This window comes from Bos mutus, chromosome 5 (assembly GCF_027580195.1).
Source record: "Bos mutus isolate GX-2022 chromosome 5, NWIPB_WYAK_1.1, whole genome shotgun sequence".
Taxonomy (NCBI): domain Eukaryota; kingdom Metazoa; phylum Chordata; class Mammalia; order Artiodactyla; family Bovidae; genus Bos; species Bos mutus.
Window position 1 is genome coordinate 73,630,032 of NC_091621.1, and position 17,685 is coordinate 73,647,716.

At 43.8% G+C, this 17,685-nt stretch overlaps 1 protein-coding gene across 1 annotated transcript; it reads left to right on the forward strand.

The window, feature by feature from the left end:
• The first annotated feature begins 600 nt into the window (after nt 1–600).
• SLC2A3 (solute carrier family 2 member 3) lies at nt 601–13,384 on the forward strand. The gene is made up of 10 exons (XM_070371023.1): nt 601–856; nt 2,820–2,912; nt 3,415–3,575; nt 4,121–4,361; nt 5,010–5,172; nt 5,443–5,630; nt 8,817–8,921; nt 9,276–9,377; nt 9,978–10,181; nt 10,943–13,384. The coding sequence occupies exons 1-10, from the start codon at nt 842–844 to the stop codon at nt 11,153–11,155; spliced, it is 1,485 nt and encodes a 494-aa protein (XP_070227124.1). The 5' UTR covers nt 601–841; the 3' UTR covers nt 11,156–13,384.
• The last annotated feature ends 4,301 nt before the right edge of the window (nt 13,385–17,685 follow it).

Consider the following 17,685-nt stretch of genomic DNA (forward strand, 5'->3'; position numbering starts at 1 on the left):
GCGGGTGGGATTCAGCTGGGTGGGAAGCTGGTGAACGACATTTTCAGGAGTTTGGATTGTGTCCCAGGCCAGCTGATTCTCTGCTTCCTGGAACCCAGGAAGAGTTGGTTTGGCTCCTGGATATTCAGGTTTTCTCCCAGGAGAGACTATGCTAAGTCAGAGGACAAGTGGAGCCGAGAGCTCTTCCAATTCTTCCTTCTTTGGCTTTCCTTCTCTCAGACTGTCCTTCCCTCCCCTCCAAGATTGTAGACACAGCCTGCAATCAAAGAGCAGCTGATAAAGTCATAGGATTATGAATGTTTTCTGTTTACATCCAGCGACTTTTGCTGAATATGGATAGCCTTTATTCTCATCTTTTTACGGACTGATTTAATTCTGAGCACTTGCGAGAGCAAAAAATAAAGTGTATCTGCCCTCCCTCCAGGCTTTTTCTGGTAGCATTTTGTCTGTGAAACGTGCTCTTAAAACGGGGAAGGAGAAGAAGCTTAAAAAAAAAAAAAAAAAAAATTGAGTAGGGTGGGGGCAGGATGTGGTTTTCAAAGGCTGGCCTGGGGGGTGGGTTGGGGGGTGTTGCCTAGGGAGGGTGCAGTGTTTGAGGTCTAAGCGTCTAAGGAGCTCCAGAGATTGGAGGCGGGTAGGGTGGGGCTGGGGGCTTGTCTCTCGGGCTCCGCCCTCCCCGAAGCTTATATAGACGCGTGAGATATAGGCTCGCTACTTAGGACCTGGAGGAAAACTTGCCGCCAATAGAGGACATTTTGGAGGTTTTGCTGCCTGGAAGAGGGTCTCTGGAGCCCCACTCCTAGATCTTTATCGAAGATTTGAAAAGAATTAAATTAGGGCCATGGGGACCACGAAGGTAAGAGCGATACGGTTACCGGTTATTTTTGCCGGCTTGGGATGCACTCGGAAAGGCAAGCTATACCGGCGTTGGCTGAGCTCTGTTACGCGGAGTCACCTAGCAATCTGGAAGCCTTTCCCATTGCTCCCCCAGCCTGCAGTGCCGCACTTACACAGTTCTTTTCGGATGTCATGTCCTATAAAGAATTTATCCCAGTTCCATTCACCTTCTTGGGGTGGGAAAAGTCACCTGGAGAAGTTGTGTTTGTATTACACACATGGGTGTGTGTGTGTTTTCTTTAATACAATTACATGCTTTTGAGGATGTGAAGTTGAGTGTTCAGGGGATCAGGGGCGGTATGGTGGCGTTGATGCTTTAGACCTTGAAAAGACCTGAGGTTTGTTTTGGGGGTGCCGGGTCGGTGTCCAGCCATCATCTGTTCCATGACTTATGGGATTCCCTGAATTACCTAAGGAGAGAGAATTCCATGATTGTGAGCGCACAGTATATTAATATATTATTGTGTGTTGTGGATGCGGTATTTGTAGGGAGAAAGGCATTTTCACCAAGGTAATTTAATTTATCTGAAAATAAAAGATGAGAGAAGGGATGAAAAAGTGGGAAGGCCCTTAAGGATTTAAATGATGAGAGAAAATAAGAGGTTTCTACTAAAAGGAGTGGATGAAGCAGAAAGCGCTGCCCCCACGGGCCCCGGGGGTACTTAGATGCCAGTGGAGGCAAGGTCAATTTGGGAAACTGTTAACTCCAGGCCTGCCACTGCCTGACTTGATAGAGAAGGGGTTTAAGATGAGAAAGGGTTGGCGGGGGCGGGGAGCTCTCAGGCATAAAAATTGAACTCTCTTGGGGTGGAAATTAAGATCACACCTACTAGAATTATCCCCGACAAGGTGAGTGATGACTGGGTTGATTTCAGCACAGCCCCCTCACAAAATGTCTCCGTTTTGAATTGGGAGTCAGCTTGTTCTCGCCCCCTGGTGGGTGGGTGGGGGATAGCAGTACCTCTTTAAGTGAACGGGCAGAATTTGAGATGGGACCAGGGTACGGTGGTACGGCCGGCGGATCCTGCAGATTCTGTGACCCAGAGTTGCGAGCATCCTGGTGATGACGACACGTCACTAGCACTCGTGCTTTTGTGGAATTTGGGGTACGGGTGAGCCTACACTGGCTCTAGCTGGTCGCAGAGTAATCTGTTCTCAACAATCCTAGGGTTTTGCGGTCTGCCCTCACAGTTTTTTCTATCCCTGAGCACAATTCTGTGCTTGCCTGGGGATATACCTGGGGCTGCTGTTTGAATAGTTACAAACGGAGTAACCCAGTTCTCCTAACTTGTCCCTTCCCAAGTTTTCTTTCCAGGATTTCCCCAGGTTTACTCTTCATGCTCATCTATATCACCAGAGAAGCTCTTCAGTTCTTTTGTGTTCCTTATTCACTACCTAAATGGTTAGGTTGTTGTTTTCATACCACCAACCAGCTGAGTTCTAGTATATAAATCTCTCTTTTTTTAAATTTTCTTTTGTTTTTAAAATTTTATCTTCATGGTATTTTTCTCTTTTAAATTATGAGAGTATAATAACACGTTTACGGGAGACTTGGAAAATACAGAACAAAGTTACATATAGTTCCACTATATATTACAATTTTTTAAGTAGATATATCAAGATTTTTAGTTGGAATTTTCAATATCAAACTCAAAAATTAATAGAATGAATATACAGAAAAGTAGAAGACTGTGGTAGACCTGAAAAGCACTATGAACCAGTTCAACCTAATTAAGATTTATACAATTTTCAGATAACAGCAGAATACAAATTCAAGTTCCCAGAGACTATAAACTGGGAGGCACTGGAACGTATCCAGGGGCATAAAACAAGGTGCAAAAATTTCATGGTGCGTTCTCCTTAATAAGAGCCAGTCATGGATCAAGAATTTTAAGGAATGTTCTTCTCTACCTTCCCCCCAGGTCACCGCACCTCTGATCTTCGCCATCTCGGTTGCTACCATAGGCTCTTTCCAGTTTGGCTACAACACTGGAGTCATCAATGCTCCTGAGGCGGTGAGTGCCAGGCAACAAGAGTTTGAGTTTGGAATGGGGAAAGTATTCCTTTAGGTAGGGTTTCCAGAATTATCATGCTTAGACAGACTTGGTAGCTCACTTGGCTAAGACTGAGATGGGGCATGATATTGGTGGGGATCTAATTGAATCCTTGATCAAAGCAAGAGGCTCAGGACAGGGGCCCCCTGCACCCTGGACTGGGCCCGTTCATCCTCTCACCCTCTGGTGACACACTTCCCTTATTGTCCCCTAGAGGTTAGTTACAAAGTTGGGGTGCAGGGGTGCAGTGTGAGGTTTCAGGACAACTAAGTTATTCAGATCTGGTAACATGAACTCCAATGTTACCTGTCTCTTACACTGCCATCTATTTATTCCCTCGACTCTCTACCTACAAAGTAACTGGAACACTGTTCTCTTAGGGAGGGGAAGATCCTGAGTGTTTTGTCTCTTTTCTCATCCAACTGTAATGGTCTTTTCTCCCACCACCCATTTTAATTGGCAGATCATAAAAGACTTTCTCAATTACACTTTGGAAGAGCGGTCAGAACCGCCCCCGTCCAGCGTGCTCCTCACATCCCTGTGGTCCTTGTCTGTGGCCATCTTCTCCGTGGGTGGTATGATTGGCTCCTTCTCCGTCGGACTCTTTGTCAACCGATTTGGCAGGTATTGACCAGAAACTGTGCAAGGAAGGGGGCTGTACTGGTTGCATTGAAGACAAGCATTGAGGCTTAGAGCAGGGAGGTGATGGTGCATTTGAATAAAAAGCATGTGACATTCCCATCAAGGGAAAACCAATCCCACAGACCAGTCTCCATCCCCCTCCCCCGCCCCCCAGCCACATTCAGACATAATGATGAGTCGGGTGGAGTGGGACAATTTTAATTTCTAGTAAATTTCTAGCTGATGGATGCTGTTAGTTTGTGGACAACTTTGAGAACAAATGGCCTTGAAGTGCTTCCTAAAATCCTACCCTATAGCTAGGATGTAGAGGGGAAAATCTGCAACAAGTTCTCTAGGTGAGTCTCATGTAGGCCGAGGTGTAGGAACCATTAGTCCTGATTATCCTGATCAGATATGTTCTGATACTAGAAAGTGGAAAAGTTAGACCAAAAGATGTATGAGCCTGGAGAATGGTAGAGTGACTAGGAAAGAAGGGGAGAGGTGGACTCTGTTTTGCAAATTTTCCTTATCTTTGTTTAATCTTCCAGGCGCAATTCAATGCTTATTGTCAACCTGTTGGCCATAGCTGGCGGCTGCCTTATGGGATTCTGCAAAATAGCAGAGTCGGTTGAAATGCTGATCTTGGGCCGACTGATTATCGGCCTCTTCTGCGGACTCTGCACAGGATTCGTGCCCATGTACATTGGAGAGATCTCCCCTACTGCCCTGCGGGGCGCCTTTGGCACTCTCAACCAGCTGGGCATCGTTATCGGAATTCTGGTGGCCCAGGTACTCTAGAACTTATTGAGTGTTCATTCATGGCTCGTTAAGTGAATTGACACAGATAAAGTCACCAAAAATAATGTGTGGCACAGGGAACTATATTTAATATTCTATGATAAACACAATGGAAAAGAATATTTTAAAAAGGTTCTGTAAATATATATAACTGAATCACTTTGCTGTACATTGGTACTTAAATCAATCATGCTTCAGTTTTTACAAACAAAAAATGTCTGGCACTTACTCAACTACATGTTTCAGATATTAATTAATATTACTAGCGCTCATAGATGGCTAAGGAAACAGGTAGGGTAGAAAAAGAAAAAGCTGTCTTTGCCTGTGATAGAAGGCCAGATGATTTTCTGAACATTTTTTTTTTTTTAAATCAATTTGTGGCTTCCCCAGTGGCTCAGTGGATAAAGAATCTACCTGCAGTGCAGGAGACACAGGAGACTCCGGTTTGATCCCTGGATTGGGAAGTTCCCCTGGAGGAGGAAATGACAACCCACTCCAGTATTCTTGCCTGGGGAATCCCATGGATAGAGGAGCCTAGGGGGCTATAGTCCAAAGGGTCGCAACGAGTCAGACATGACTGAGCAACTAAGCATGTGGCCTATAAAGTATGGAATTTATAGTATTGTCTTTGGTTTCTAGATCTTTGGTCTAAAAGTCATCTTGGGGACTGAAGATCTCTGGCCTCTGCTCCTGGGCTTCACCATCTTACCAGCCATCATCCAGTGCGCTGCCCTTCCATTTTGCCCTGAAAGTCCTAGATTCTTGCTCATTAACAGAAAGGAGGAGGAGAAGGCAAAGGAGAGTGAGTATCCTTCATGCTTTCACTGTAGGAACCTCAGGACTGGTTTGTTTTTAAGATGAGGGTTTTGGATCTGGTTCTTGTCATCTCCTTTCCCTGCCCTCCAGAACCTGAGCGGAGAATTGTCTGATTACTCTGAAGTCACATGGGGCGAGGGGTGAGAAGGCAAGTTCAGGCCAGACGCAGGGCTCCTCAGAGTGGCGTTTTTCCCAGCTATCTCATGGGGGCAAGGCATTAGCCAGTACCTTATCTGTGACCTCTCCTCTTCCGCAGTCCTCCAGAGACTCTGGGGCACCGAGGACGTGGCTCAGGATATCCAGGAGATGAAGGATGAGAGTATGCGGATGTCGCAGGAGAAGCAAGTCACAGTGCTAGAGCTCTTCCGCGCCCCCAACTACCGGCAACCCATCATTATCTCTATCATGCTCCAGCTCTCCCAGCAGCTCTCTGGGATCAATGCAGTGAGTATCCATTCGGGGCAGATGTGTCTGACCCATTTCACTGGAATCACCTGACCATCTTCCCTGGTGACTCAGTGGTAAAGAATCACCTGCCAATTCAGGAAAATGAGGGTTCGATCCCTGGGTCAGGAAGATCCCCTGGAGGAGGAAGTGGCAACCCACTCCAGTATTCTTGCCTGGAAAATCCCATGGACAGAGGAGCCTGGTGGGCTACAGTCCATGGCGTCACAAAGATTCGGACGTGACTTAGTGACTAAACAACAACACACCTGACCAGAGGTGAATCACACTGGCCACTGCTCACCTTCTGATATACCCAGGGTCTCTCACAATGTTTGCCTGGTAGTGGTTTCTCAGAAAACGCACATCATCCAGGTTTAGACTTGTCTTTGTATTTATCTTCTAAAGCTATATCTATAATACACGTTTGTGTGGCAAGATGAGAGAATGAAAAATTTCTCACCCTTAGTCTTAGAACTTGTCGTGAACATTTGTCCTCTTCCAGATTTTTTTAACATTATGGAGTATCATAATTTATCTAATTTTTATTCATCCTCTGTTTTGGACTGCTTTTTTTCTTTTTTGATTGTGCCTCTCAGCTTGCAGGATCTTACTTCTCCAACCAGGGATCAAGCCTGTGCCCCCTGCATTGGAAGTGAGGAGTTACCAGGCCACCAGAGCGAAACTGCTAAGTCCTAGTCACTGGACCACCAGGGAGTTCCCAACCACTCGTTTTTAAAATATCCAGTTCTCTTTAACTCTCATCTGTCTTGGATGATGTCATCAATGATAACGTAGGCCATGTAATCCAGGCAGATCTGAGAACGGACACACCTTGGGGTTTTTTCCCAGGACTTTACAACCTGAAATCAGTGTAAACCCCTAGGGAGCAATTAGGAGGTGTGAGGGTACCCAGACAGAGCTGGCCTTACCATTGTGTATATTTTTTATATTTTTTACAACTTAGAATAGTAACTGTGATTGTTTAAAGTGTGGGGCCAAATGGAAGGTAGCATCGGGCAGGTAGCCATGATATTCTGTGCAAAAGTCTGCTTCCTTCTTTTGAGTCCTGGGTGTGAGCAGAGAAGGTATTCCTACACCTCTGTCCTTTTGCAGATAAAATATTTGATATATTTGGATATGGAGAACACTCCAGACCTCTCTCTAAGTACCAATTCATGAGCTGAGGATTTGCCATCATAATATGATCAGTGTGATCAAACCATTTTATGACAAAGCAGTTTTGCAAAAAACACATGATAACTTAAAATAGTAAGTTGGTCTTTAGCCTCTCTCCCTAACGCACCACAAGGAAACTTGTGTTTGTGCTTCCCGTGAGGGATTAGAGGCTATTATATTAGAACCTCAGAGGGAAGATGGTCTGAAAAGTCCTCTCGGATGGTTCCGATGGATCTCAGTCTCAAATTTCCTCATTTGAAAAACCACTGTAATAAAATATACACTCAGGACTGTCTGGAACAGTGAAACTGGGACTAGAGGGAGGTGTCCAAGTATAAAACGGGTCCTGAGAAGGCCACATTCTTCAGTTCTACAACCCAGGCACCTGCTTGCCTCCCCCAAGTCTGATCCCTGCAGAACAGGATCAGAAAAAGCCTACCCTGGGAAAGTTAAACAAATGGTGGATGAGTGCTCTGCAGGCAGGCCCCTTCCCCCTTCCCTCCTCCACTTCAGTAAAATGATGGGTGAAAGTCAGTTTTCCAACCTACCTTTGAACAAACTATATTTTCTAATCTCCCTTAAAGGCAGAAGGGTAAGAGGCTGGACAGTGTTTACCCAGCAAAGTAAAACTGGCTTTCAGTAAGATGACATAGGGGTGAGCTTAACCTGGCCCCAAGGTTCCAGGCAGCATGACTTTATTATAAGTTTGCTTGATGTGTGTATGTCTGAGTTAGGTTTTTGATCTGTGTGCTTTTATATAAGAAGGAGAATTGGCATGATTATTCATCTCTAGTTTTAACTGTTCAAATGTCTTTCCTTACAAGCTTTATGTTATTAAATATTCTTGGAATTTTTTTAAAAAACAAATTTTAATTAGCTCACCCTTGCTTCTCTCCCAGAGCAGCAGTTTTTAATGAGGATGATACTATTTATCTCAATTTCCAAGAGCACAGCCTGAATCTTATTTTGGAAAATATACATGGTTTCTATCTTAGGCTGTAGGGCTTTGAAGACTTGTTTCTGCAGACAGTCACTCTCAGTGTAGGAGTGTATGTTGATCAAAAACTCTGATGAAGAACTTTTCCCTGACAGTCCAGTGGTTAAGACTCAGCACTTCCTATGCAGGGGGCACAAGTTCAATCCCTGGTTAGGAACTAAGATCTCACATGCTGCATGGTGCAGCCAAAAACTAAAAATAAATAACAATAAGAACAAAAGAAAAAAACAGAATGTACCACACCAATTTTTTTTTTTTAAGTCTGCTGAATAGGGGCTGCCGTGGAGGCAGATTTTCTGGGTGAAATCATAAACTCCCAAACCAAGCCTAAGAGCCTGAGCAACCTAGATCCTGTTGCCTTGTTATCTTCAGGTCTGAGTCCAATGTTTCCACATCTCTTAAGTTATGGTAGTTGTGGCAGCCCTGCGTATTAGCACATTGTTGACTGAATAATAAGGATAGTATAAATTGTAGCTTATTTAATAGTGTGCATTCAATTAAAATAATCACTGGTGTTATTTACTAAAACACTTGTAAAGATCCAGTGCCTGGAATTCCAGCCCACGTTCTAAAAACAAGCAGGCTGAGGTTACCCTTCTGTTTCTTCCCTATCAAGTTGATCCATCAATGCCTGTCATTATTGGTGGGGGTGGGAGTTGGGGTAAGAGTCTATCGGTAAAGCAGAATTGAAAAACTTAACAGGACTTAAGCCATTCTATCTAAGTTACTAAAAGCAGACTTCAGGAAGAGACTAAATGGAGCAGTAAGAATGAGCATAATTTGGAGGGAAAAAATGGAGCTAAGTAGCTAGAGTTGAAGACAACTAACAAGAAAATAAGTTACAAAAGATCATTTGTTTGCAGAAAAGATACTGTGATTGAACAACAACAACAAAAAATTGCTGGAAGGTACTCCTGAACTTCTGGGACTTCTGAGTTGATTTTTTGAGGGTTCAGTGCAACTGCTACACACAACTGTATTTCACAGTCGCACCTTTTGTTCCCTGTTAGGTGTTCTACTACTCGACAGGAATCTTCAAAGATGCGGGTGTCCAGGAGCCGGTCTATGCCACTATCGGCGCAGGTGTGGTCAACACCATCTTCACCGTGGTGTCTGTAAGTCAGATGTTTTGATCATTTTCAAGCAGGGTGGAGAATTCTTGGTACACATATTCAAGTATAGGTGGCATGTCCTTCCATCTCCCTGCTGCCTTTTAGTTAAACCTTTTTTGTTCTAATTCCCTGTTGGGGAAAAGAGCTATTGAATGATGAGTAAATGAAGATAGATGGGCAAAGGGAAGCACAGAGGGGACCGTGGAGGATGCTCTTAACTCAGAGCTAGAGGAGAGGCAGTGTGACTATCGCAGGTACCCTGCTGCTGGTCAGGCAGCTTCCAGTAGCTCATACAGTGTCTTCTGAAAAGGAAAGTGACATTGTTTCACGGGTACTTTTTCTAAATCATTTTTTTAGGTGTTCTTGGTGGAAAGGGCTGGGAGGAGGACTCTTCACCTGATTGGCCTTGGAGGGATGGCTTTTTGTTCCATCCTCATGACGATTTCTTTGTTACTGAAGGTGAGTACTCTTTGTAAAGGAAAGGGAGGAGTGGAGAAAGGTGAGGGGGTGGGTTGTCGAGGTTTGGTGATTACACAAGTGAACTTTGAGAGAAGCAATACGTGCAGAGGTTTAAGAAAAGTGGATTTTCAGAGATAGATAATTAAATTGCTGTCATCCCTATAGCTATATGACATAAAGCTTGTAAAATATATGGTCTCATTTCATTCTTAAAGAGATGTTAAGGTCATTAATCTGGTTTTACAGCTGATGATGGTCTCAGAATGTGCAGAATAACACGTGTGATCATACGGCTAAGATTCCAAGACCCAAGGCTGCTAGGACTTCCTTGACAGTCCAGTGGTTAAGAATCTGCCTTCCAGCACAGGGAGTGAGGGTTCAATCCCTGGTCAGGAAACTAAGATCCCACATTCTGCATGGTGCAGCCAAAACAAAAACAAGAACAACAACAAAGCCCAAGGTTTCTAGGTCCAGTAACTCCTTTACATCATGGGATAGAAGGAACTTTTCATTATTCCATCAGTCCTCATCTGTGGGAAGCTGGCACCTACCTGGGCATGCTGTCTTTAATACTAACTTTCCTCTGTTCCTTTCTCGTAGGATAATTATAGCTGGATGAGCTTTATCTGTATTGGGGCCATCCTGGTCTTCGTGGCCTTCTTTGAAATTGGCCCAGGCCCTATTCCCTGGTTTATTGTGGCTGAACTCTTTGGTCAGGGACCCCGTCCAGCTGCCATGGCAGTGGCTGGTTGTTCCAACTGGACCTCCAACTTTTTGGTTGGACTCCTCTTCCCCTCGGCCGCGGTAAGTAACTTAAAACTCATGCAACCCACGTTGAAACCAACTAATACATAGTTCTTCTTAGGAACAGAATAGCAATGATAGGCCTTAGGATTCCAAATCAATATTTAAAATCCATCATTTGGTGTAGCATTAACAGCCTGATCCAAAAGGCTCACTGAGGATAGGATGTTAATGATGAGGTAGCTCCTATTGTAAAATGGCCTAGAGTTGATTTGTTAAATAAAGGAACTAGCAGTGGACATCTAGGATGCATTTCCAATTTCTGTGAGTCTTTTAGAAACCCAGATTTTTAAAAATAATCAAAAGGACTTTTCTGCTGGTCCTTTGGTTATGAATTCGCCTGCCAAAGCAGAAGACAGGGGTTCGATCCCTGGTTTGGGAAGACTTCACCTGCCACATGCTTCGCAATAAGAGAAGCCCACACACTGAAACTAAAGAGTAGCCCTCACTCACGGCAACTAGAGAAAGCCCAACCACAGCCGAAGACCTGGTACAGCCAAAAATAAATTAAAAAATAATGATATTAATCAAAAGTCCTAAAAACTCAATAGGTATTTGGAAATGGCTAACTTTAATGACTAGGAAAAGGAATGACACAAAATTGCAGAGAAATCTAGGAAGTTACCAATGAAATCATGAGCAAGTCACTGAAGAGACTGCACTGTTTTGATGAAGTCTAGGGGGGGTTATGCCTTCAAGGCTATTAGAAATATGATTGTGAGGGAACTGACTGACTCTTCTGTTCTGTATCTCTTCACCAGTTCTACTTAGGCGCCTATGTTTTCATCGTCTTCACTGTCTTCCTCGTTATCTTCTGGGTCTTCACCTTCTTCAAAGTTCCTGAGACCCGTGGCAGGACTTTTGAGGAAATTACACGAGCCTTTGAAGGGCAGACGCAGACAGGAACCCGCGGTGAGAAAGGCCCCATCATGGAGATGAACAGCATCCAGCCCACGAAGGACACCAATGCCTAAGAAGTGCCTCTTACCCACCTCCCTCCCGTCACGTAAAGCAACCTCCCCCTGAGCAAGCGGGGAGACCTCATCAGGTTGTAACCCAGGACTGTTTCTGAATGCTGCTACTCCATTCCTTTCTCATCCACATACTCGATGGGCGCTCAGAGGATCCCAAGGCTGGGGTTAGTCGTTGTGTTCAATGGCTTTTAAAAATTTCATTTCTTGGACATTCTCTTCAGCTCAGGAGAGACCAAGTAAACCTACCTTCATTTCAGGAGGGATTGGCCGCTTGGTATGTGACAACTTGGCCAGCTCCTGCTCCCTTAGGTTCTAAAATTGCCTCAAGGCATTTTGGGGAGTGGGCTAGAAGGTGCCATTCCTCCAACCTCAAACTCACCAGGAAGCAGGTACACTTAAAGAGTGGAGGCCAGAGAGGGATTCCATAAGAGCTCCTCCTTCACTTCCGTACAGCTCTGCTGAGCAAATTAACTTGAGTTTTATTTATTTTATCTTCTGGTTTTATTGCATAAATATTTATTTTTTTAAATATAAAGTAATTTTACCAAATAATGAAAACATAAGGAAATTGAGGTTAGAGGGAGGTGCTTCAAGAGAGGTTATAGGGTGGAAGATTTGATACCGAAGAGGTTAAGGTGCAATAAGAAGGGAAGGATTTAGGGAGAAAGGTCATGCATGATTGGAGGATGCATGATGTGGTGTATGAGGTTTGCACGTTGCCTCTTAACAATTTCTATCCTTAAGATAAAAACTCTCAACTTTCTCAGAAAAGTCATGTGCCTGTATAAAGAAGCTATTGGTTTCCTTTGGAACTTTTTTCTTCATTTAAGATTATATGTAGTATTACTTGAAATGTAGGATTATTGCTAAGGTGGGCATTTTAGTTAATAGGGGTCTATGGGTTCTAATTTTGGATGGAGTCCAGAGAAGGGACGGTTATTTCTACAAATCCTCTCTCCCCTCACTGGACCAAGCAGCTTCTTTCTCTGTAGTAAACTCACTTTTTAAAAATATTCCTATCACCCATCTGGTGGGAGAGCCTCCCAAGTGAGCAACCAAAAATCTTGGTTCTTGGTAGAGGTTCATTATTTCTTCAGTTTGTTGTTTAGAGGATTTTAGATGTTGATTTTTATTTTGCTTTAAGCCATAGCTTTAAAAGAACTTAGAGATGTTTATAGCTAACTTGGAATTTATAACCTCAGTGCTGGAAAACGATTTTCTTCCTGAACGATTATTATCCAGTTGACGTGTGTTATTACATGAGGGTCATCTCATGCTTGTTTATGTCTGTTTACCATGTCAAGTTACCCTTGTTACCACGTTACCATAGTGTTACGTCAGGTGCCCCCCTGAGGGACTTGAACTTTCCTGTAGACCACACGTGACGTGTGCGTGAACGTGTGTGCACCGTCACGAAGCAGTTGCTGGTTATCTTGTTGGGTTCCTAAGGCCCCTGTTGGGTATAATGTGTTCAGACTTGTGTATATGTAAACAACACTGCCTCTGCTGGGTGGAATCTGCATCAATGGTTTTCTTTGAAACTTTAGAGTTCCATCTCATCAGGCTGCCTTTCCTTGTTGGAGAAGACAGAGAGAACTCCCTAAATGTTGAGACTGAGAGTGGAGGACTCACTCTCCACTCAGACAGCAGGGAAAGACAGGAAAGAGTGTGAGACCAGGACATGATGCCTCGTGGGTGCGCTGGAAGGGCGTCATGGGGGAGAGGGAGGCATTCTCAAGGGGACAATAAGCTTCTAGATCTGGGGTGGCGAGAGTTTGCTGAGATGGAGGGATTGCATTTGCCACAGCCCATGGCCACCTCCAGGATCATCCAGTATTTTTAGAAGTGGAGACTGGGCTCTTCATCCCTCCTTCATATGTACTTGATCTCCCTTCCCCTCTTTGGTGCTTACATATTTCAAGCCCTTCAGTCAAACCCTTGCCTATGACAGTATTTTGGTTCTAATTTCTCACCATTCATTCCCTCTGGTTGCTGAGGCTTTGGGTACAAAACTCGCAGAGCCTTGGGACAGGGCTTTGCCGTGACGGGGGACTGTCCTCCAACTGCACCTCTGCTCCGACTCAGACCAGTGGGTTGGCAGTGGTGCAGCATGGAATTTTTTCCAGTTCTCAGTGACCAGGTTGTGAATAATTTCCAAATGGATTTTTTCTATTATTGTTACTACGGTTCTTTGTTTTGAAATAAAATTCTGAATGTACATATATAACATCACAGGCTTGGTTTTTTGTGTGTGTGGGGGCGGGGGGGACCTTCCTCTGTAACAAGTCAGCTTTAAATACCTTGTGGCTGCTCAGTACTTGTTGTAACCTAAATAAGTTTCTTATATGAGAGTTTTGTACAAATGAAAATAGCCATACTCATTTATTATGCGCAGATGAAATGGAAAAGCCTTAGTGCATTGCCTTGCATACTTAATAAATTATGTTGCTTGCGTTCACCAGTGAGAATTCTTCTGATTTTTCTCTTTTCTATTTCCTTTCTCCTCCAATCTTTGATCTCTGAAATTTATCCTACATTAATGTCAGGGTATTCATATATATACATATGTAATATATGTGTATTATATGTTTTCCCAATGGCTCAGCAGTAAAGAACCTGTAGTACAGGAAATGTGAGAGATGCAGTTTCAGTTCCTGGGAGGGGAAGATATTCCCTGGAGTAGGAAACAGCAACCTACTCAAGTATTTGCCTGGAGAATCCCATGGACAGAGGATCCTGGTAGGCTACAGTCCATGGAATTGCAGAGTTGGACACAATTGAGCAAGCACATTGTATATGTATCACATACATACATTTATATCACATCTATATGTATACACATGGAACACATCCACGTTTATATCCCTGTACTGCTGAAAAATTCAATAACTTCCAATCAGTTTCTACCCTGGCTTAACACAACCCCCCCAGGGGCAGGGTCCCTGCTACCTCTCCGTCTGATTCACTGTTGTTGTTTTTTTAATTTTTATTTTACATTCAGCTACAGCTGATTTTGTGAAGATAAGTGAAGGACAAGAAAGCATGGCATGCTGCAGTCCAGGGAGTCACAAAGAGTTGGACGTGACTTAGGGACTAAACAAAAATAGCTAATTTACATGTTAGTTTCAAGTGTGAAAGTGAAAGAAAGTGAAAGTGAAGTCGCTCAGTCGTGTTCGACTCTTTGCAACCCCATGGACTAGCCTATCAGGCTCCTCTGTCCATGGGATTTTCCAGGCAAGAGTGCTGGAGTGGATTGCCATTTCCTTCTCCAGGGGATCTTCCCAACCCAGGAATCAAACCCAGGTCTCCCGCATTGCAGGCAGACGCTTTACCATCTGAGCCACCAGGGAAGCAAAGTGATTCAGTTACACATATATCCATTCTTTTTTTCAGATTCTTTTCCCATATAGGTTACTACTGAATATTGAGTACAGTTCCATGTGTTATACAGTAGATCCTTATTATTTTATATATGGTAGTGTGTGTGTGTTAACCCCAAACTCCTAATTTATCCCTCCCTCCCCATGTTGTTTACCCTTTGGTTAACCATAGATTTGTTTTTGAAGTCTGTGAATCTGTTTCTGTTTTGTAAATAAGCTCATTTGTATCTTTTTTTTTTTTTTTGAGGTCACATATATAAGTGACATTTGTCTTCCTCTGTCTGATTTCACTTAGTATAATCATCTCTAGGTTCATCCTAATTCAATACTTCTTAATTTACGTAAGGAAACACCTCATACCCACGATGGGCGCTCAACATTTTGATGCTTTTCCTTCATGTAGTTATGAAACTCCCTTGCCCAGTTTCCATTCATTTACTACAGATAATCTCAAAGGCTACTCTCTTATTTCTACGAGGCCCAAGTAGGAGTGCCATAAAGCCTTCCTTGCTCCCAACATAACCTTACACTGTGGTTCTTTGTGTGTTAGGGGTGGAATGAAAGGATGGAATACCTGGCTGTCAGCAAGTGCATCATATTATCCAAAACTGGTTGCTTTAGCTCCTTTTTTCCACCTTTGCTTCCTTATAATTCATTCTCCACATGACTAGAGTGTTCTTTTAAAATCAGATCATGTTGGGACTTCACTGGTGGTCCAGCGGTTAGGCATTCACACTTCCACTGGAGGTGTGGGCACGGGTTTGATCCCAGCTTGGGGAACGAAGATTCCATATGCTGCGTGGTGTGGCCAAAAGATAATTTAAAAAAAATCAGAACATGTCAGTTCCTTCTGCAAAACCTTCCAATTCCACTTAAAGCAGTCACGCTTAAAATAGTATTCAGGCTCTTCAGGGGACGGTATCTAGAGGATTTCAGAATGGCCCAGGGTTCGACCTACATAGTTGGCTGTCCTACAACACAACCTCCAACAAAACTAGGCTGTCTGGGACTCCGGGTGATAGAATTACAAAAAGGTTGGGGAAGCATCAAAGCCTACAGATGGTAGGGGGCTCATGCTGTGAGATCTGAAGATCTAATATGGTGGTCTGAAATGAAAAATCATGTCAACAGGACCTATGGTGGGTCCATGGGAGCCAAATGTGTCCTCAACAGGATCAAGCAGGATTTCCTTCTTGAGCAGAAAATCATGAAAGTGTTGAAAGCAAAAGCACAACACTTAAGAGTCAGAAAGCTAAATTTAAAAAGATTTCTAGGGACTTTCCTGGTTGTCCGGTGGTTGACTTGGAGCTTTCAATGTTCTTGGATTCAATCCCTGGTTGAGGAACTAAGATCCCCACATACCATACACCCAAAAAATAAAAACGGAGGTTTTTGGGTTTTTTTTTTGTGGTGATGGCGATGTGGAATTCCCTGGTGTCTAGTGGTTAAGATTCCTTTGGTGCTTTCACTGCAGAGGCTTGGGTTAGATCCCTGGTTGGGGAACAGATCCCACAAGCCAAGGGGTGCAGCCAAAATAAATAAATGAAATGGAAACGTTTGAGCAGTAAAAAAAAAAAAAAAAAAAGAAAGAAAAAAAAATAGTATCCAGACTCATTTGCTATGGCCTGTAAACTGGGTGACCATACATCCCAGTTTATTCCTATTACCCTGGTGCAACTTTTCTGCTTTCATTCATTCTTATAACTGTCCTGACACTAAGTTCTGCTTCCCTTACCTAAAAATTTGCTTCTTCAGCTTCATTTCTTGTACTCTCTTTGGTCACTGAATTCTAGCCCCACTGGTTTTCTAGCTCTCCTATACATCAAGTTCATGATTACTTAGGTTCTTGTCACTTCTCTTGTGCTTGAAATATCCTGCCTCAGAATTTTGCAATGCTGAGTCTATTTGTGCATGAGGATTTAGTGACGCTCTGCAGAGAATAAGCTCCAAAAAAGCAAGTACCTTGTCTTGTTACGCCTAGCACACTGCCTGACATAGAATTTTTATTAAGTGTATCAATCTGACTTCTATCAAGATCAAAACTTTTACAACTAAAAACATAAAGAAGGGCTTCCTGGCAGCTCAGTGGTAAAGAATCCAATTGCCAGTACAGAGATGTGGGTTCGATCCCTGATCCGGGAAAATCCCACATGCCTTGGAGCAACATGCGCCATGCGCCCATGCGCCACAACTACTGAGCCTGTGTTCTAGAGCCCGTGCTCTGCAACAAGAGAAGCCACCTCAGTGGGGAGCCTGTGCACTGCAACTAGAGAATAGCCCCCATTCGCTGCATCTAGACAAAAGCCTGTGCAGCAATGAAGACTCAACACAGCCATAAATAAATTGGTTAATTAAAAAAAAAAACACAAAGAAGACTGAAACTACCCATTGACCTAAACAGGGAAAGTTGAATTAAAAAAAAAAAAAAAAGTTATGATAACAAATGAAAAAAGGATGTAAGAGAACTCAGTATGGTATCCCAGGGCTGAAGGAGTGTATCCAAGGAAGTTCAAATTTGGGAGGCCACCTCCCCAAAGCTGAGGTTCAGAGCTCACTGGAAAGGGCGCAGTCACAATCCACCTGCTAGCAGAGGATTGCGCAGGCCAGCACTGGTGTGCGTTCCCCAGGCAAGTCGGAGACAAACTCTCCACAGCTGGTGGCCAGATACCTGAGTGTTTAGAGGACCTGAGGCCAACAACAGGTGAGAGGACTGGGGCCTGGTGAAGACTGATTGCTTAGGGCCGGGGGTGGGGGTTGCTGTAAGATGGCTGAGGGAGCTTGCATCCTGCCAGCCTGGCTGGGACTGGGACACCATCAGATGTTCTCTCATCTACCCTCTTGATCTGTGGTGGTTCAGCGGGTAAAGAACCTGCCTGCCCCCTGCAGGAGATGCAGGAGACCTGGGTTCAATCACTGGGTCAGGAAGATCCCCTGGAGGAGGATATGACAACCCACTCTAGTATTCTTGCGTGGGAAATTCCATAGACAGAGGAGCCTGGCGGGCTACAGTCCATAGGGTCGCAAAAAATCAGACACGACTCAAGTGACAGCATAGCAGAAGCCCTCTTCCCTATATAGTATCCGCCTAGCACCATCTTCTGAAAGAACTTCATTGGCTCAACACGCCAATGAGACGGTTTATAGAGAATT